The 21,021-nt window shown below is 56.5% G+C and overlaps 1 protein-coding gene across 5 annotated transcripts in view; it reads right to left on the reverse strand.

Moving 5' to 3' along the window:
- FRMPD1 (FERM and PDZ domain containing 1) overlaps positions 1-20,509 on the reverse strand; it is a 32,529-nt gene extending 12,020 nt beyond the window's left edge. For 2 of the 5 annotated variants that reach the window (XM_033086469.1, XM_033086466.1), the window contains exons 1-8: positions 11,129-11,186; positions 8,552-8,701; positions 7,870-7,974; positions 7,004-7,161; positions 5,879-5,981; positions 5,760-5,805; positions 4,879-4,986; positions 1,056-1,151 (exon numbers count right to left, since the gene is read on the reverse strand). In XM_033086469.1, the coding sequence (XP_032942360.1) occupies positions 1,056-1,151; positions 4,879-4,986; positions 5,760-5,805; positions 5,879-5,981; positions 7,004-7,161; positions 7,870-7,970 (612 nt within the window). In that variant the 5' untranslated portion in view covers positions 7,971-7,974; positions 8,552-8,701; positions 11,129-11,186. Of the gene's footprint in view, positions 1-1,055; positions 1,152-4,878; positions 4,987-5,759; positions 5,806-5,878; positions 5,982-7,003; positions 7,162-7,869; positions 7,975-8,551; positions 8,702-10,569; positions 10,785-11,128; positions 11,187-19,926 lie in introns of those variants that run through there. The other 3 variants (XM_033086468.1, XM_033086467.1, XM_033086471.1) reach the window with 3 other exon arrangements.
- Positions 20,510-21,021: the final 512 nt, after the last annotated feature.

Raw genomic sequence — 21,021 nt, forward strand, 5'->3', positions numbered from 1 at the left:
GGATCACTCCCTGGGACAGTGCTGCTTCACCTGAGGGGGTTACAGTAATTTCACGATTATAAACCACACTGATTATAAGCCCAACGTTACAATACAGAGTGTGATAAAAGGTATCTGTTCTATCACCATCTGTTGAGGGTGGGGCAGTGATCCTGATCTCTGTGGGAGATATTCTGCTAATGGGCCATCCATTGAAACCAGGCAGGGCATTGTTCTTTATCTTTTCACAACCCATCCTTCCTCCAGCCAGTCATTTTCTGCTCATGGCCATTGAGTCCCACTGTGGCACTGATAAAATTACTGCATCCCATTGGGAGTTGCTCCAGCCAGGGGGAAGAGCCCAACATTTCTTACCAAGATAAAAACAGAGGCTTTGGGACACTAAGGGAGCCCCTTTCTCCACTGGACTCCAGAGGAAAACCGGATTTCTCCACATCACCACTGGAGCTCCGGAGGGAAACTGCACCTTGTACAGGAGCACTGCTCCAGCTGAGCCACATCTGTCACTGCAGGAGGATGCAGCCACCATGGGATGGGACTGCTGCCAACACCCTGCCTGACGGGTGTCAGGCTGTACTCTGACTGTGTCAGGGTTTGGGGTTTGTTCTTTGTAGTGCTGTATTTCTATTTTAATTTCCCTAGAAAAGAACTGTTATTCCTATTCCCATATCTTTGCCTGAGAGCCTCTTGATTTCAAAATTATAATAATTTGGAGGGAGGGGGTTTCTATTCTCCATTTCAAAGAGAAGCTCCTGCCTTTCTCAGCAGACACCTGTCCTCCAAACTAAAACAGCAACTTTTCATTCTTTGTCCATGTATAAACCACACCTGATTATAAGCTGCACTTTGGGTTTGGATCAAAATTTTAGTCAAAATGGTGCGGCTTATAATCGTGAACAGCCTCACCAGTGCAGAAGTTTGGCTGGAACTCAGGAAACCCAGCGTGCCCAGCCGTGCCAGCAGCTGGTGAACGCAGCCAGGAGGCTGCCAGTGCCCTGCCCACATCTCTGGTGGGCTGGACTGGGGCGGTGGCACAGCCTGCCAACCATCCTTACCTTCACAGTGGTGCTCCTCTCAAACCTGAACGCCTTTGTCTGTCCGTTCTCCAGGTACACCTTGAGGACATTGGGCATGAACAGGAGCGAGCTCCCCTGCAGAACAAAAGCAGCAGCTGGACCCTGGGGCATCCAGCCTGCAGGCACCAGCTGCTCTGCCTGGCACTGCAAGCCCTGGCATCCAGGAAAATCCTTGCTCCACGGCACCAGGCTTTACTCCTGATTATGCTTCTGGCAGGGAATGACAGAGGGAGAGCACAGCAAATGCCTTTAGGAGCACCATTCCCTTCCCAGTGGCACTGCAGGATCCAGCAGGCACTGAAAGCAGAAAGCCACCCTCCCTGCTCACCACCAAGCCCCAGCAGTGCCCAGAAAGGGATCTCCCCATCACAGAGCAGCTCAGACCCCCACACTGACACCACCCCCGGGTGCTGCCCACACCCTCCACCCTGCCACGGCCACGGGGAGCCTGTCCAACACACACTGCTGCTCTCACTGAGCCCTGCCCTGAGATTTGCAGCCCTAAGCAGGGCAGGATGCCACCGGATTGCCCTGAGATAGGTCCCAAACACGTGGGACAGACGGGGACACCCTGAGTGAGAACATCTCTGCTGGGTGCTTCCAGAAGGGTCTGAGGGCTTGGGCTCTGTCCTGCTGGGGCAGCCTGGTCACCTCTGAGCCCTCCACCTCACCCCTGCCCTGGGGAACGCCTGCACCTTTGCTCCAGCGCCACCACTGCTCCTCTGGGTGCTCAGTTTTACTCCTCTGCTCTCAGAGCTCCTATCCAGCTTGTCCTTTCAATTTCTTGGGCCAGCACTCAACTCCCATCACTTAAAGGGCTCCTCTGCTTGTCAGGAGAGTTCCAGGGCCGACAATGGTGTTTCTCAGATGATCTCTGCTGTGTCTCATTAATGTGCCCCACGTTACAAACCTCACAGCCTCGGTCCCTCTGTGCAGAGAGCCCACACACCCTGCAAGTGCTGCCAGAGCAAACATAAACCACTTCTGAATCCCCTCAGACCCTTCTGAATCCCCTCAGACCCTTCTGCATCCCCTCCTGCTCCCCTCAAACCCTTCTGAATCCCCTCCTGCTCCCCTCAAACCCTTCTGAATCCCCTCAAACCCTTCTGAATCCCCTCCTGTTCCCCCCAAACCCTTCTGAATCCCCTCAGACCCTTGTGAATCCCCTCCTGCTCCCCTCAAACTCTTGTGAATCCTCTCCTGTTCCCCTCAAACCCTTCTGAATCCCCTCCTGTTCCCCTCAAACTCTTGTGAATCCCCTCCTGCTCCCCCCAAACCCTTCTGCATCCCCTCCTGTTCCCCTCAAACCCTTCTGCATCCCCTCCTGTTCCCCTCAAACCCTTCTGAATCCCCTCCTGCTCCCCTCAAACCCTTCTGAATCCCCTCAAACCCTTCTGACTCCCCTCCTGCTCCCCTCAAACCCTTCTGAATCCCCTCAAACCCTTCTGAATCCCCTCCTGCTCCCCCCAAACCCTTCTGAACCCCCTCCTGCTCCCCTCAAACCCTTCTGAACCCCCTCCTGCTCCCCTCAAACCCTTCTGAATCCCCTCCTGTTCCCCTCAAACCCTTCTGAATCCCCTCAAACCCTTCTGAATCCCCTCCTGCTCCCCCCAAACCCTTCTGAATCCCCTCAAACCCTTCTGAATCCCCTCCTGCTCCCCCCAAACCCTTCTGAAGGTCCAACCTGCCTACACCCACCACTGAGAAGAATCGAGAGAACACTCCTGCTGATTTTTCCAGCCCAACTCCTGGGCTGTACCCATCCCAGACAGGTCTTTGGCAGGTGCTGGGTGCTGCACCAGCTGCAGGGCAGCGATGCAGTTTTACAGCAGCCGGCAGCTCCTCCCAGCACACAGCACAACTTAACATCCGCACAGATCACCCCGCTCAGACCCAATTACGCAGCCAGAACACCCGGAGAGGTTTCTCTCCTTTCTGCAGAGGCTGCTGTGGATTAACCCTGGAAGCCTCACCAGCCATTCCCTTCCTGTCCTTTGGGCAGGGCTGATCCAGCCCAGCCTGCTGTTAATAACTCGCTGCCCCCAGCGTCCCCAGGGACCTGTCCCCTGCATATTGCCGGGGGTTATAGAAATGCATCAGCAGCCTGCGGAAAGCGGCGAGGCTCATGAACAATTCATGGTCCCGACCTGCCGGGTCGGGTTTCAGCTGCAGAACGCAGCCGCTGGGATCCTTCCCGTCGCCGCAAGGATCACTTAGCCCTGCTCCATTAGGATGACAAGAGCAGTGTATTTACTGAAACTGGAGGCTGCACGGTTTTCAGGGCCATAATGCCCATTTTGGCCGCCTTAGTACGTCAGCCCCGTGGAAAGGAGAGCAGCCCTAAAGCACTCAGGGCTGCTGCAGTGCATAGTGCTTTTCCAGAAAGAAATCATAAATATGCAACAAATTTATTTACTCTTCCTTTGTGCTAATAGTTCACTGCTCAAAACAGGTTGCATGTCCAGATGGTGAAAAGGGAACCTAACACCAGTGGTGCCCCAGCATCTGAATTAATTTCTACCTCTACGGGGTCATTACATGAATAGCAATCTAAACGCTGATTGTGTTCCTCCTCTGCATTTGCAGAGGTGTGATTAGCTCAAAACAAGGCTGACAAAGCCTTGGGAGGCACAGAGTGCAGCCTTCCCTCCGCAGTGCCTTTTTCAGACTCCTTTTCCAGACCCACTGAGACCAGCCCTGGGGTCAGGCAGTGGCTGGCACAGACCCCAGGGGCTGTGACACCGTGCCCGGCTCCTGGAGCCCCTGGGCAGACACTCGAGTCTGTTAGGAAAGCTGAGTCTGTTGGTGATTTCAGGCCTGCCTGTGCTGCCCAAATCTCTGCCTGGGGCCCCTTCCTGGGCACATCCTCCCCTCACTGGTGACCTGGGAGTCACATCTGCCAGCAGCCTGGCTGCTGTCCCAGTGAGGGCTCTGAGAGGCACCAGGAGAGCTCCACCAGCGATGGGGAGCAAGAGACAGGCAGGAAGGGGAAAGGAAAAGGGGTGGTTTGTCTTTGCTGCAAAGCAGAAAGGCTTGGTCAGACCTGGACAACTAAGCAGCATTAATGAGCAGGGCTGCAGAGAGGGGCATTTTGACCACAGAGTTTTTTGATTCTGAAAGACAAACGGAGAGGTCAACACAGCTGATGGTTCCCAGCGGGCCCCCAGTGAGCTGAGAAATTACACAGAAAGAAAAGGTGACATTCACAAGCTGCTCAACCCCTTGGGCAGGATTACGAGTGTTCTCACCTCTGCTACAGGCAGAGCTGCCAGCAGCACCAGGAACCCCGTGATGGGTTTGCAGCACCTCCAGCAAGCCGTGACCAGCTCACCTTGCAGAGGTCAGGCACAGAGGCAGCTGTGGATGCTCTGTGCAAACCCTCTGCAGGGATGAGAAGGTCCAAGCCACGCTGAGAACAGTCACACCTAACAGCAAAGTGACCGGGGGCAATCCCCTCTGAACGAGGGGTGACCTGTCCCCAGGAGGGGACAGCCCAGCAGCACATGAACCTGGCACACATCAGGGTTCACCTCTGCACTCTGGATTTGCCAAGGGTTCAGTGTGGGCTCTCCAGGATGGATTAGCCCTTCCCAAGATCAAACTCCTCCTGCAGCGCTGAAGGAAGGGTTTGAGCACTGACAGGGGCAGAGCACGCGGGTGTTTTCCATCAGTCCAAGCAAGCACGAAAAAGACAAAACCCTGCAGAGATGCCCGTGCCTCCCGGCTGTCCTGATCACCCCGGGGCACAGGGAGCCCCAGACAGCCCGACACCCACCGGCGAGCCCCCTGCGCGCCCCCGGACCTGCGAGTGCCCGTTCAGCAGCACCTCCTCCGCAAACCGCACTTTGACGGGGTTCGTTTTCAGCCTCGCCCTCTTCTCCGCCGTGAGGAACGACGACTTGGGGCCACCCTGAAACGACAGCGGGGGTCGGTCGGGGCGGCAGCCGCGGGAGGAGGGAGCAGAGCCCCGGGGAGGGCAGGGCACAGCGTGGAGCCCACGTGGAGGGTGGCTTTGGGGAGCCTCTCTGCCCCCAGCCTTGCCACAGGACCTGCCTGGCACCTGCTGAACCCAGCCCTGGCTGCCCAGCGAGTGTCCCGGGTGTGGCATGGGTGTGCAGAACACCGGGACAGGGTGTGCAGAACAGCTGGGCATCTGCCACAGCTGGCTCCAGGGGGGCTGCACCCAGCCCAGCACACCTGGAGAGCTGGTCAGCGATGGACAGAGCTGTGGGCAGCACCTCCCTGCTCTGCTGGGCTCCCCAGAGCACTGCAAACCATCCCAAAATCAGCCCAGGGCCACGGCCTGACAGGGTGACCACACTGCATGGCTGTCACACAGCTCGCTCCCAGTCCTGCTAGGCGTGTTCAGGAGCTCGCCACAAATGCCACACAGGTATTCCCTGTAAAGTTTGATGGTCCCTGAGAACAGCAGCAGGATCCCTCAGTGCCCTCCTGGCCTGCACAGCCCCATCCTGCCCTGACAACACGGGGTAGGGACAGAGAATGGAGAATGTCCCTGCAGCCCGCGCCACCAGCCAGCCTGGCCCCGCACCAGGGGCTGTGAGGAGTCCCTGCCCACCCTTCCCCAGCCCCTCGAGGGTGTGTGTGACAGCAGAGGATGCTCAGGGCACCCTCAGAGCCTGCAGCCAGCCCGTGGGTGCCCAGCCGGGCAGGGCCACTTACGGACGTGCAGCGCAGGACGGTCAGGGCCAGCTCGTCGCCAGCGTCCCTGCAAAGGGGACATGTGGTCAGCCCGGGCCGGACCCCCCGAGTGCCCCCTGCCCCACCAGGACCCTGCACACCTGATGAGGCCGGCTGCCCGCTCCACAGACACGCCGTCCACCGAGCTGGAGTTGATGGCCACCAGCTGGTCACCGGGCTGCAGCTTGCCTTCAGCTGTGCTCCCTGTGGGATCAGCACGGTGTCAGCCACAGCACGCCCCCTCCCACCCAGCATTCCGGCTGGAAACCCCTCCAGGATCACCAAACCCATCCCCTAACCCAGCACTGCCAGGTCCAGCACCAGCTCACGTCCCCAGGTGCCACAGCTGCGCTGGGGATGCCCAGCGTGAGCTCCTCTCCCCACCCAGCACTGCTCCCCTCAACAGCCACACCTGCACGGTGAAATAAAAGTGGTTGAAGGGCACTGGGTGCTGACACCACCTGAGCTTCCCTCTGCTCCATGGAAAACCCCCCAGCACATGCCTGACTCCTTGTCACAGCCCACCACACAACCCAGCGTGGGCTGTGGCTGCCACCAGCAGAGCACAGGGGCACAAGGGCAGGTCTCTTGCTGCCTCAGCTTTAGTGAAATGTTGATTCTTTACAATTAGGAGAAAAGAGAAGAGCAGCAGGAAAAAAAACCCAACTGCTTGCACCTCACACTCTCAGATAATTTCCCTGTGTCTCATGTAGGAAGGGGCATGAACAAAGGTGGGAGGTGACAGAGGGGACATGCCCTGGCCCCCAGCCATGCCACAGAGGGCTGCCACACTCACACCTGCAGAGAAAACCACGTGGTTTGCTGCACCCATTAAAAAAATAAAATATAAATAAGAAACAATCACAGATTTTGGGTTGCACCCTTCCATAGCTAGAGAGGCAGATCTGCTTGATTTCAGCAGCAAACCTCTGAGTTACAGGGCTGAAAGCCCTGCTCAGCAGCAGATCACCGTGACCACAGCGGGATAAGATGAAATTCTCTAAGATAAGATCAAACTCTTCCTCTGCATGGCAGATAAAACACCAGGAAGAGCTTCACTTAGAGCAGCTCTCTGCATCACGAGGGTCAGCAGTGAGGGAGCACAGGGGACACTGACACTGGGAGATGTCCCAGCACTCCGTGTGCCACAGGCACCTCAGGAGCCACAACCCCTGCCAGGAGCTCACCCCCTGCGCCGTGCTGGGCTCTGGGACAGGAGGACACACCTGCAGTGACGGATGCAATGGTGAGGGGCAGGCCTGGGCAGATCTCGAAGCCGTAGTGCTGCAGGACCAGGTCCTTGTACACGGTGACGGTCACCTTGACCCGGCTGGGGGGCTGGGCCGCGCTGTCCCCGGCGCTGTCCATCACGGGCACGCTGCTCCTGCGGGGTCAGAAGGGCTCACTGAACATGATACAAGCAGAGGGAGTTGGTGCAGAGGGATCCACACACTTCCCTGCTCTCCAGGGGCTGCCCTGAGGGGTCCCTGGCTCTGCAGGCAGCAGCAGCTCCCTGGGCTCTGCAGGAAGCTCAGGACATCAGAGTGGTTGTGACCACAGATGACCACAGATTCCCAGTCATGCCAACCCAGGAGGAGAAGCCCAGGTGTGCCCCAACTCCATCCAGCAGCACCTTCCCCCAGCAAGGCAGCCAGAACAGCTCTCAGCTTCTGCTTGGGTCCACTCCAGCTCATGCATGTCCACTCTGTGTCCACTCTGTGTCCACCCCACCCCAATGTCGGCTCTCAGACCTCAGGGAAGGACAGCAGCTGTGTACCAGGATCCCTGGCAAACACAACCTAGTCTTGCCCAAAACTGTGGGCCCACAAAGAGAAGCACGACCCCACCTTCAAGAAGAGCAAGTTTCACATGGAGCAGTGCTGCACTTCTTCCTCACAAAAGCAGAGCGAGGCAGGAACGTCTGCCCCTGGGAACCAAGGGGATTGCCTTTCTTTCTCTGTGCGTATCTCCCAAGAACAACGGAAACAGTGAGTAAGGTGTGCAGGCTGTGCCAGCCCTGCTCGCTGGGAGCAGCCTCGTGCCTCTGATCAAAGGTGACCGTAGGTGTTCCTCCCACAAAAACCACACTCACCTGGGTGCGCTGTCCCGAGGGCGATGAAGCCATTTTGCTACCATTTGCTCTATTCTACATGATTTTCGCGTATGGTTTAAGCTAGTCTCCAAATCTCCCATTTACCTGGAAGTGACAGAGATCAGGACAGCTTTCAGAGCCACCAACACTAATTCACAGCCCATCAGTGACACAAAGAGATCTGTTGGCACCTTGTGAGGAGCAGAGCTCTGACAGAGGGTTGTGACACCCATGGAACCCCCCTGCCCACCCAGCCTCTCCTGCTCGGTGCTTTTGGTCATCTACTTTTGGTCATACCTTCCACGGCAGACAGTGACATCTGCATTCTTTTTTTCCATGGATTATCATGGATCTGTGGGCTTCTTTTGGAGGTGAAAAGGCTGGGTCAGCTCCCCGCCCCCAGACTGAGCCTGCCACACCAGGGGTCTGCAGCCACACCAGGTAATTGGTTGTAATTACCAATTTGTAATTACCAACATCAGCTTTAATTGCACAGCTTGGTGTGCCTTGCAAGGCAAGGGGAGCCTGCAGCCATGCACCAGTACTCTGAGCTCCAGCCCTGAGAAAAACTGTGGGCTGTGACAGAACTGAACACAAAATGAAATAAATTATGCCTGCTTCTGCCAGAAGTCCTGAGGAATATCAGCTATTTGCATTTCAAACCCAAAACTGCTATATTCACCTTTCACAGTGTGCCTTCTGCCCAGCCTAGGAGCTCCACAGGTCCTGACCTCCTCCCTCGTGTCTTCTGCTGGGGCTGGAAGTTCTGTGCCTCAGGGACATGCTCTGTCATGCTGGGACAGCAGGCTGCTGGTCCATGGCAGAAGTGGTGCTGTAACAGAAATACCAGTAAGTCGCCCTATGAACAGCAGAGATGGCTGGAAACTCACAGAAACGAGGCACGGAAAATTCTGTCTCAACAAAAACTGGAACTGTTCCACCCAGCACCTTCCCAGTGCTCCCCCAGCTCACATTTTCTAACCCAGAAGGAAGGGCAAGACTCACAGCTGCTGGTGAGCTCCTCTCAGGGAGCCACTCCAGCCTTTTATGCTCCCTGCCTGCTCAGACAAGGGCAGAAATGGAGGAAACTCAGCAGTTCTGGCACTGGGCACTCTCTGGGCTTTTGTCCTAATACAACACAATCCAGCTTCCCCTGCTCCTACATCCGCTCCTGAGGAGCACCCCTGAACCACAAACGGGGACCTTGTGTTCCAGCTGTGCTTCCAGAAACTGGAGCTGATAGGACGGGAAATCTGACCCCCTTCTCAGAGGGTGACCAGGAAGTGCCCACAGCAGGAGCAGAAGGCGTTCTGCAGCCTGGAACACACCTGCAGGATCTCTCGGAGGGCTGTCCCCTCTCAGCCCCGTGTCCCACTGTGTGACACTCGTGTGCCAGCGGCTCCAGCCATCCTCTGGCCTTGGATTCAGCTCTCAGCTCAGCAGCACAAAGTGCTGTGGCTTTCCCATCCCCTACAAACGCCCCACAGCTCCCTCTGAGCCAAGGGAAGGTGGTGCCCTGCTGATGTGCCCTGCTCAGCTCTTCTCAGGTGATTCCTCACCCCCTTCACTGCTCTGCAGAAAGGGCAGGCTTTTCTACCTGGGCTTCACAAAACAGATTTTCCAAAGTCTCTCCGCCTGTAGGATAAGGAGGAAAAGTCCAAAGGACAAACATGAATATTTAAAACTCCCAGATGGAATAGAGAGGAAAGAAAACAAGTTGTTCTTTCAGGAAACTGGAGTGTTTGGGCCAAACAACAGGTGTCCCAGAGGAGGCAACTGGGCAGGTATTTCCCTAAAACAAAGCACAGCCCCAGGAGCAGCCTCTCCCCACAGTCCCCTCGGTGCATTCTGAGCAGGACAGGGTCACCAGGGTCCCTCACCTGGCACCTCTCCCCACCCTGGCACATCCCACAGCAGCTCCAGCCCTGCTCCCAGCTGCCTCCCTGCAGCTATTTCTGAGCCAAGCCCTGAGCACATCCCTAAGCAGCTTGAGCTGGGATCCTGATACACAGAGATCCTTCAGCTTGGTCAGAGGCAGCTGTGGCTCCACGGGGATTTTCATCCACCTGACCCTTCTGCAGAGCTATGGCTCAGTGTGTGGAAGGAAACCCATGTGGGTGGCTCTGGTTCTTCAGGAGCAAAGCAGATCTGAAGGTCAGAACCCACACCAGAGCGTGCAGGCAGTGTCACAGCACAGCTCTGACCAGCAAGGAAAAAAACAAACCCACTTTACAGGACAGCATTTCAACGTTTCATGGAAAGAATTAATTCATCAAACTGAAATTTTTGGATGGGTGAAAGTTTTTTTCGGGTACTTTTGATATTACTTTTTTTTTTTTTAGGGTGTTAGCTCCCAGCAGAGTGTGGCAGCAGCAGCAGTGGGGACCAGCAGCTCTCCTGCACCCACTGGCACAGAAATGCCTGATCAGATGAGCCATGAGCTGCTGTAAAACTCTGGATGCTGTCCACTGCAGCCTCACTCACAGGGGCTCTTGGAAGCATCTCTGCAACCACTTCTTGTAACAGATCATCAGCAGCGAGCTGGGTGGGTCTGGCTGAGGGAGGAACGGATCAAGAGCAGCCCTGGAGGGTGCTGGCCCTGCCCTGGCCGTGTGTGCCCCCCTGAGCTGGGCTGAGCCCCAGCGTGGGCAGCAGGGCAGGGGGATTCTGCCCCTCTGCCCTGCTCAGCTGGGACCCCACCTGCAGAGCTGTCTCAGCCCAGAAATGAGCTGGAGCTGCTGGAGCCAGCCCTGAGCAGGACCACAGAAACAACCGCAGGTGTGGAACACCTCTGCTGCAAGGAGAGCTGGCAGAGCTGGAGATGTTCAGCCTGCAGAAGAGAAGGGAGACCTTAGAGCCCCTTCTAGTCCCTAAAGGGAGCTTACAGGAAAGATGGGAACCGATTTTTAGCAAGGTCTCTGATGACAGGACAAGGGATGACGGGTTTGACATAAAGGAGGCCAGACTGATACTACATATAAGCAAAAAAAAAAAAAATAAAATGAGGGTGGGCAGGGCTGGCACAGCTGTGGCTGCCCCTGGATCCCTGGCAGTGCCCAAGGCCAGGCTGGACACTGGGGCTGAGCAGCCTGGGACAGCTGGAGGTGTCCCTGCCGAGGCAGGGAATGGATCAGATGCCTGTAAAGCTCCCCACCATCCCAAAGCATGCCGTGGTTCCACGACTGCCCCTCTTGTGTCTCTGGTGACACAGCCTCACACTGTGCAGCTCCAAGACCAGGCAGGGCCGGCCCCAGCTCACCAGGTATGCCCAGAGGATCAGCACATCCCTGTCCTCCCAGGCAAGGAAAGGAAAACTGGAACTGAGCTGGTTCTTGACAAACGTGGTCTGAGCTGCACCAGAGGACTCTTCTGGCACGACTGAGCGTCTCTGCAGCAAAGCTTTTGAAGGTCAGCCAGGTCTGGTGAGACATGAGGACAGAACAGTAACTCACCTATTTTCCACAGAGCTTCTAAAGATGTTCTTGGAGATTCAGCCAGGGAGACAGCTGAGCCCAAGAACCAGGGTTAAAGCTCCCGTGGCACTCTGTGCTCACACCACATTGGCTGGGCACGTACAAGCAACAGAATTCTTGCAAAAAGAAAACTCAAGAAAAGAAAACAGAAAAAAAATACCCCAAACCAACAGTATGGCCATCCTGTCTGATAAGCTCTGATATCTGCCTGGTTTCTGAGGAGATGAGCTGAGCTCCTGGACTGAAGGCCAGCCCAGACTGCCAGACACACACTGCAGGGTCACAGCACAGCTGGGAACTCTGCTGCCCAAGGAGGGTCCAGAACAGAGCCCTGGACCCCACACGAGTATCTGTGTGTGTGTGTGCCCTCACCCAGCGCAGCAGCACGCAGGAAACACTCCTGCAGCACTGTGTGACACTGCCAGACGTCATTAATGGGATTGAGCTCCCTGCAGACCAGTTTATCCCCCCACCCTCAGGTCAGCTCCCATCTGACCACTGCCAGGGCAGAACTACTTCTGCACCTCTGGGTGGCCAAGCTGCTCCTCTGGCCTTCCCTGGTTCAAAAGAGAGCCTGTGCTGTGCCAGAAATCTGATCTTCTATGTCATACCAGGCAAAGAACACCCACCAGCACCACAGCCCCTCCTTAAAAAAATTTTTTTTAAAAAGCACTGTTGCTTTTTAATACTATTTGAGACACAGATTTTTCCCTATAAACAGATGCTACCAGGAAAAAACAAACAAACAAAAAAAAACCCCAAACAAGCAAACAAACCCTACAAATTAAAAAAAAAATTAAAAATATGTAAAACAAAATAACCCCCACAGCAACAACCATACCCGTGCTCCATCCACCTGCTGTAAATCAAGAACCATCAGCAAGAGAATTTGGCCCTTGTCAGCCCAGGGAAGGCAGGAGAGATCCTGCACCTGCATGTCCCCACTCTCCTCTCCCAGCTGACAGCGCTGAGGTTTTACACAGACACACTCTGGCTCCCAAAGAGCAGAATTAGCTCTAAAATACGAGTTTCTGGGCATGCAAAAGACTTCAGGCGCCAAACAAAGACGGTGTCAGCAAAGGCCACACATCCTGGACTGGCTGGGGCACGAGGGGAGAAGCAAGAATAGCTCTGTGCATGGTGCATTACACACAAACTGAAGGAAATGATAAACAGAACGTCCAAGGTGGAAAGGAGGAAAATCAATACTTCCCTCCTGAATAGCTCTCACTCCTAAAAATAGACTGGTGTGGAAGTGTGTGAAGACTTTCCTCCCTCCAGCTCCATCTCCCTGCCGGCACAGAAGGGATGTTTCCTTCTGCTCCCCTTTTCACAGCTGTAAGGGAAGAGCTGCCTCCTCCCAGCACCTGGAGGGATCCTCCTCCCCATCCCCTGCACACACAGCACGAGTCAAGCAGCAGAACACCTCCCCACCCCAAAAAATAAAAAAATCTGTGCAGAACTCCGTGTATTATGTATTGTCACTGATCCCTGTGTCCCGCTGCAGGTCTGGAACCAACAAAGTGCCAAAGTTGCCAGAGTGCAACCAAGTGGAGCTCATCACTCTGGAGTGTTCCCATGGCCTTCCTGGGACTCTCCACAGAGTGAAAAACTCGAGTTCAGGGCAGACACCTCAGGAGGTTCCTCCACATCTGCCAGCTGAGGTGATCTCGACATTGCTGGGAAGCAACTTTGGCACGGCCTTTTGGCAAATGCCAGGAAAGGACGAACAAGACAAAAGGAAAATACCTGCACTTAAGAAATATTGATTCAGGAATGTCATGCCACATACAGAGCCACACCAGAAGGGCACAGAGCTTCTCTCCAGCTCCAGAAAGTCAGGCTTTCCACAGAGAGAGAGAGCACTGAACAGCATTAAGCAGCTGTTTGACAGCAGATAGCTCAGCAAGAATTTAGAGGGTAATTCACTAAACCTGACAGGAGCAAAACCCAGGGTAAATAAATTACACAGCAACACACGTGGAAGCCTGTGCCATCTGCGTGCTCCTGAGGGCTGAACAGGGAGGCAGAGAGTCACAGGCTGGGCAGAGGGTTTGCCATGTCCTCACCATCACTCACACTGCCTTTGCCTTCCCACCCAGGCTGGCCCCAGAGGTTTCTCATCGGTCAATTCACAGATGGGGAAAACGATGCAAGTGCCTCTCCAGCCAATATCAGCTGGAATTGAAGCAGGGAGAATTGAGTGCTGCCTACAGACTTACAGAATTCTTTTCCAGCTTGGATTTCGCTCAGGTTGTATAAACATCTCCTTGCTGCAGAGAAACCCACATGGGAGCAAGAACAGAGCCAGAGAAAGAGATAAAGTGAAGGAAATGGTTCACTGAGGGCTTCCTATCCTACAAGATTGTCATTTCCGTCTCTAAATCTGCAGAGTCTCCTGGGCCAGCAGGTCTGCTCCTCTGGAACAAGAGCTCCGTGCCTAATGGAGATCTAACGTTTCCCATTTCACAGCCCCTTCAGACCACTCACACTTATCCCACACATCCCACTGGCAGCTCAATTCTCACCCAAACCTGGAAGGAGAAACTTCAGGAAGCTTCCCAGGACTGGAGCAAACACACCTGCAACAAGGAGCCACAAGAAGCTGTTGAGACCGTCAGTAAAAGCGCACGATGGCTGGGAGGTGCGGGCCGGCAAACACGCCCAGAGCAGGCGGGCAGGAGCCGGCAGGTGAGTTTACAGTGCTCGGAGAGAGCCGTGCGAGCACACACAAATGGAGCAAACGGTACAAAAGTGGGTACAAGCCTCCAACACCCGCCGGGGACAGAGATGCTCACACCGATGCCCCTGGCATCCACATGTTGAAGTCACTCCGCCTCCCGCTCCCCCCAGCTCAGCGAAACTTCTCCCACAATATTTTCCCCATTCTGGTGAAGAAGCCACAATCACCGGCCGTGAATTCAACAGCTGAGAGCAGCGGGGAGGTTTTTCTGTCCGCTTATTTTGTAGTTAGGGAGGAGCGGGGCGGCACGTGTGCGGCTTCCTCGCACCGACAAGGAAACCAACCCACGGCGTTTGGGGGCAAGAGCGGGGCAGAAACCGCTAAATCATCACCTCAACGCGCAGAGAGGAGCCCGAACGGGAGAGACGCGGACCCGTGCGGAGGAGCCCCGCGCCCATCCCGAGCGATCCCCGTTACCTGCGGCCGGGAGCGCAGCGCTGCCGCGCCGGCGGGGCGCGGGCGGCATCCCAATGACAACCCCCGGGGCCCGCCCCCGGGAGCCGCCCCCGGGAGCCGCCCCGCATCCCCGCATCCCGCCCCCGGTGGGCGACAGACAGACAGACAGACAGAGTGGACAGACAGAGCGGACGGACGAGCATCCCCAGCGCGGTGCCGCCCTGTGCGCACAGCCCTTCTTGCACTGCCTGGCCCTTCCGTCTCCCCAAAACCCATCGGTGCCCCAATTTCCCTGCGTTCGGTTCCTCCTCCCCTGTGCAATCCCGAGCGCTCCGGTGCCCCACGGCTTGTCCCGCACCCCTGTGGATGGTCCTAAGGGATGCGGGGGTTGACAGATGTCACCGCTGGAATGGGGGGCTGAGTCTCTGCTTGCTCTGAGCCCCCAGTTTGTGTGTCCAGCTGGGCTCCGCTGGGCAGGGCAGTGTTTGGGTATTTGGGTTGCCCCCTCTGTCCCCCCCCAAAGCCCCGCGGTGCCAAGGACACGGAGAGCAGGACACGGGAACCCACATCCCCAGCGTCAGCTCTTCCTTCCTGCCCTGGCAGCTGCCCTGGCCGCCAAGGTGCCCTGCCCGGTGCGTGCCCCCGCCGCAGCGCCGCATTTAGCGCAGCGCTGGCCGGCACACGCGGACCTGCCCGCGGAGAGGCATCGATCGGTGCCTCCCCTCGCCCCTCCGGTCCCTCGCAGCGTTTCTGAGCCCGCCACTGCTCCCTCTGCCCCTTTTCCAGGAACTGTTCCTCTCCCAAAACAGCTCGCTCGCAGAAAATAGGGTTATTTTTCTCTTCTGCTGACGCGAGAACTAAGTTTGGCACCTTTCACAAGCAGTACTACCCTGTGGTCACTGAAATTGACAAAAAAAATGAGGTTGGGGCCTGACATCTGAAATTAATGTAACATTAAACAGTGCTCAGAAAAAGGCTTTGCATCAGTTGCTGATTCATGCAGCTTCCCTGGGCAACGTGCATCACATCTCCCTTCCCACGTGGGTGATGTTTCCAAAGCAATCCACACAGGAAGCAAATGCTTAATTAAAAAAGAAATTAAGCCCTGGTTGTTTATCCCGGGGGTGAACACTGGTACCCACCAGCAGGACACATCTGAAGTGCACGCTGACCTACGAAACCTGAGATTTGGGCCTGTTGTGGAGCTGAGCACATGGTTTTATTCCCTCTGAGTAGTTACAGTTCCAGGAGTGTGGGGAACAACAACTCAAAAAAGTTACAGGACATTTTGTCTCCAAACAGCATTCATCATCACTCACGTTTGGGTCCTGTCACAGCTGACCTGTGAAAGCCTCCTGTCCTGGGAAACATTTCAGAACTGCTTGGGAAGTTACAGCTTGTGGCTGCTGACATGCCAAGCCATGTCCATGAGGGATGAAACCTCTGGGAGCTCTCCAGTCCGTGAGCTGAGCCTGGGGACCCACCCAGCTCCACGTCCTGCCATCCAGGTGATGCCTCTGGAATGACTGTGATTAAGGACCTGGAAAGAATTAAGGACCTGGAAAACTCTGAAGGAGCACAGCCAAGATCTTGTGAAGGAGGAAATCCCTTCACATCCCACAGCAGAAAACCAGAACTTCCAGAGGGTCAGTCAGCCCCTCTGGGAGCTCCTCACGCAGGTGTGTCAGGGCTGTGTTCAGGTGCCTCTGTGCTCAGGGTTTTGCTTGCAGGGGCACTTCAGGACCAGCTCCAGCTCCAGGCACTCTGCCTGCACTTCCACAGGTGAGGCTGCAGACAGGGAACACCTTCACCCTCCTCTGCTCTGCCACGTGCTTGAATTTTCCTGGTTCTCTTCATCACGAAGGTCAGCACACAGAACCTGCTGAAGACACCAGAAGTCAGGTTCAACCTTGGTGCTGGTGCAGAAGGCGCTGTGGTTACAGGTCACAGTTTTTGTGAGCCCACATTTCCCCTTGTCTCTGTCCCTCCCTGTCCTGGATCACAGGTAAATGGGTGAGAAGTCTCAAAAATCTCCCTCGAGGCTTTGACAGTGGCTTTGGGGACACATGGCACCTGTGAGCCAAGGCTCTCTGGCCATCCCTGCCTCCCTTGCCCCTCCCGGGGTGGATCCCCCATCCCAGGGCAGTCCAGCAGCCTGGCAGGGGCAGTGGGGGAGGCAGGACCAGCCACACTGCACCTCGGGGTGCTGTGCCAGCCTCGTCCAGCCGTGGGGAGCGGCTGCCACAGGCACAGAGCCATGGTGGCCTCAGCACAGGAGGAGCAGGCGGGCTCCTGGCAGAGGTGTGATCTGGGGGAGCAGACTCGCTCTGCTGCCTGCACCCAGGGCAGGTAGAGGGCTCGAGGAGCCGTCCCTGCTCCGGTGTGACGGGCAGGAGCCCCCAGAGATGGCAGGACAAAGGAGCAGACAAGGAGGAAGCCTCTCCGCGGGCACAAAGCCAGGTGCTGCCATTAGTGCTGTACCAATATCGATTCCTCGGCTGTGGCAGCAGCACCAAGGCTCCAGCAGCACCTGCTCTGCCTCTCCGTGGTGCCTCTGCCAGCCTGCCCAGGCCCTCTGCAGAGCTTCTCTGACAAACACCCCGCTCCAGCCCAGCAGTGCAGGTCCCTGGTGCTCCTCCACGTCTCGCCAAGGGGCAGGCCAGGCTGACGCTGCCTTTCCCAGGAGGAAGGCACGCTGTCCTTCCAGCTGTCTGATGAGCCATCCCCACAGTGCAGGAGCAGCCTGCAGAAACACCACTGCCCAGGTCTGACCAGCCACTCCACAGAATCAAGGAGAATCAGCCCACTGTGGTGAGCTCCTTGCTCCTAGACACCGGACTGAGGTCTCACAAGCAATTATCACGGCAGTTTTAATTTCTGTGGGGTGTTTCTTTCCTGCTGTCTGCACCAGCCGTGTCTCAGCAGAGTTCCAGGAGTTCATGGGAGCAGGGGAACCCAGTGGGGAGAGAAGCCCAAGTGTCAGCTGCAGTGTCTGGGCTCTGCCAGACTCCCGGGCAGCTCTGCCCAGCCATCCCCTCTCCTCTGCATCCTGCAGCATGCAGCCCTGCTGCCGTCACCTGCAGGCTCCATTCCTTGGCTAGGGGAGCTTGTTCCCACCCAGATCCCACAGTTTTCCATAAAGATTACCCACAGCAGTGGGAAGAAGCCAGAACCAAATCTGCCTGCTGTTTTTGCCCTCGGTGAGGACACAGCCAGGCTGTGCCTGTCCACACTCCTGCACTGGCACGTGGGGTGAACAGGCGAGGCAAACCAATGGAAACTCATATTCTGTCGATCTGCTCTCAGCTGGAGAAAGGTGAACCCGTTCCTCAGCACAGCCAGGCAGTGACAGGGAGCTGCCACAGCCCTCACACACCAGAGATGCACTCACAGCGTCCTGCTGGGCGTTTGGCCCGTTCCAAGAGCCCTCAGGGAGAAAGGTGAGCCTGTTCCTCAGCACAGCCAGGCAGTGACAGGGAGCTGCCACAGCCCTCACACACCAGAGATGCACTCACAGTGTCCTGCTGGGCGTTTGGCCCGTTCCAAGAGCCCTCAGGGCAGCCAGGACAGCCGTGCTCCCAGGGACAGGTGTGATGTGCATGCTGCTGGTGCCCCATCCAGAGCTGTTTGCACACCCACTGGGCTCACACAATAGTCATTCTTCCAAACCCACCGTCCTATGGAACCACACAATGCCCATTCCGTGGGATCACGTCAAACATTAACCAAGAGGGACAGGAGAGTCACCAGCCCAGTGACGCCAGCCCAGCTCCCTGTTTGGGAAATAACACCAGTGCTCAGTGTCACTCTGGGGTCTGTGACTGCCAAGAGACCCCTGGGACAGAAAGATCCACAAGCAAAGGGAACATAAGGTAATGATTTTGGGGAAATTACTATATTTTGCTTACTCCACCAAAATACAGAAACTAAACAGGAGCTTTTTCTGTGGTCAACATGCATGATATTTCAGAAGAGATGTCCCCTCATGCATCTTACCAAACAAAGAATGGCAGGTTCTTAATGCTCATTGTTGTCAGGGATTTGATCAACTGATTTTGGCACCACCATGGCCAAAACAGCTTTAATGTGGTTTATTGCACACAGGGCTGTGTGTGATCACAGCACTGGCACAACATCTGCACATCTCTGCAATCCCCTTTCACATTCTTTGACCCTTCTTCCAATACCTGCACTTCCTTTGTCTGCTCAGTCCCCTCCCAGAGGAGCAGCCAGCCTATTTTTTCCCCATTGCTACCATGTGAGGTTTTTTTAAATCTGTGTCTAATTTGGTATTTCTGACAGCTTTGCCTTGGTATTATCTGGGTATTTTGTGCTGACACAGCTGCTGAGAAGCTCTGGCCTCGCTCCTGGGGAGTCTGGCCTCTCCTCACACCCCTGCTCCGTAACAGCAGTGTCTCCAGCTGTCCCTGTGGCTGTGCCTGCACCTTTTGTCAGCCTCTCACGCCATTACCTACCACACACGGTGGTGCCATGCTCTGACCAGAGACCTCAAGGCAGCAGATCACAACGATCCTGCAGCTCCAGGCACTGGAAGGTAAAATTCTCCTGCAATTGTGGGGCTGCAGACAGGGTATGCACTGTCCAAACTTTGGAGCTCGGACGTTTGAGGGAATTCAAAGTTGCCATAAGCATTTTAAGGACAGCTCAGGACACTGCCAAAACCCTTCTCTGCCTTGCCAGTCACTCCACTCCTGAAGTCTGTCCAGTCTCTATCCAGTGGTAACACTTCCCTCTCACAAAGGAAGAGCAGAATGGGGTGATTCCAGTGGAAAACTTATGGAAAAAGCTCCCCAGACCCTGTCCTGGCAGAGTTCTGCTCCTTAGCAGCAGCTGTGCCCCCTCCTTGCTCCAGCCCCTGTTTCACTCTGCTTTGCCCACATCTCTTGGGAGAACAGCCCCTCTCCCACTTTTCCAACAGAGACTGGGACAAACAGCAACAAAATGCACAACGAGACTCCTTGGTCTTGTGCCAAAGCGGGCCTGGACCCTGCCAGTCTGCTCCTGCTGGCAGAGACCGGAGAGAGCCACCTGCCAGAGTAAATAACGAGGTTTCCTGGGGCTGGCACTGCCAGCAGCGTGTGTCAGCGGGGGATCTGGGCAGCTGTGTTGTGTTTTCCCTCGGGACTCGGCTGGGAAGCCCTTGGGAGGGCAGTGCTACATCCATCCCCTGTGCCGGGACAGGCTGGGATTGAACGTGCCGTGACTGGTGGCTGAGGTGTGTTGGGGAACGCTGCTCCTCGGCCAGCTGGCTCAGCCTGCAGCCAGCAGAGCTCAATTAGCCCTGTAATCACCGGCACGGGGGGAGCAGCTGCTCTGTAATTGCCTCTGCCTCGGGTCACAGCCAGCTTAGCTAAGAGAAATCCCTTTTTCTATCCGGCAGCTTGCGGGGATGCTGAGTGCAGCCACACGGCTCTGCCTGCTCACCTGCCCCTCTCTGCCATCCCTGGAGCCTGTGTCCACCTCGGGCAGCATTCCTGGTGCTCTGAGTGCTGCCAGCATGCAGAACTGCACAGCTGGAGGGGTGCCACCACTCCCCTAGCGAGGAGTGCTCCTTGGTGTTGGAGCTTTGGGCACTTTGGGGCTCAGGAAAGGAGATTTAACCCCTGAAACCGAGCGGCCAGCGAGCTCTCAGTGTGTCCAGGCCTTGTTACAGTAATTAGCGTTACCAGTCATTAATTGGTGCTCTCCCTGCTGTTGGGTACATTCCTGCTCTGCCCGTGTGCACTGCCAGGGAGATCCCTCAGGCTCCAGACCACTGCGGCCCGGCCAGCCCTGGCCCTTGCCAAGGCAGCTCCTCTGAGCAGGGATTTGTCTTCCCAAGGACACACTGGCCGCTCGGTTTCAGGGGTTAAATCTCCTTTCTGAGCCGCAAAGTGCCCAAAGCTCCAACACCGGAGGGGGTTTCTGGAAGAGCCGGGACACCCTCCAGCCGTGCCCGCGGAGGGATGGAGCTCTCCCTGTCTGTGTCGCTGCCGCGCTCCCTCTCCCCCGTCCCGGCTCCGCTCCCCTCACGCCCGGCCGGAAGCGGCGCTGTCCCCGCGAGCCGTGCGCATGCGCCCGTCGCGGTCACGTGAGGCGCGCCGCATCCGGTCACGTGGTTCCGCCGCGCGTGGCCGCCAGCGGCGCCGGGGCCGGGTCGGGATCGGGATCGGGATCCAGATCCAGCTCCGGTCCGAAATGTTCCGCATCGAGGGGCTGGGGCCCAAGATGGACCCGGAGGAGCTCCGGCGGAAGATGCGCCGCGACGTCCTCGCCTCCGTCCGCAACTTCCTCATCTACGTCGCGCTGCTGCGGATCAGTGAGTGACCGGCGTGTGCTGGGCCGCGTCCCCGGGATGTGCCGGGCCCGAGCTCCCGGGGTGTGCCGCGTCTCGGTGCCGGGGCGGGGGCGGTGTCTCGGCCGGGGTCGGGGTGTCTGAGATGCTGCCCAAGCTCGCAGCAGTCTCGCCGCTGCCCGGGTGCGACTCCGCGTTGTTTTCTCTCTCAGCTCCCTTCGTGCTGAAGAAGCTGGACAGTATAT

This window comes from Catharus ustulatus, assembly GCF_009819885.2.
Source record: "Catharus ustulatus isolate bCatUst1 chromosome Z unlocalized genomic scaffold, bCatUst1.pri.v2 scaffold_26_arrow_ctg1, whole genome shotgun sequence".
Taxonomy (NCBI): Eukaryota; Metazoa; Chordata; class Aves; order Passeriformes; family Turdidae; genus Catharus; species Catharus ustulatus.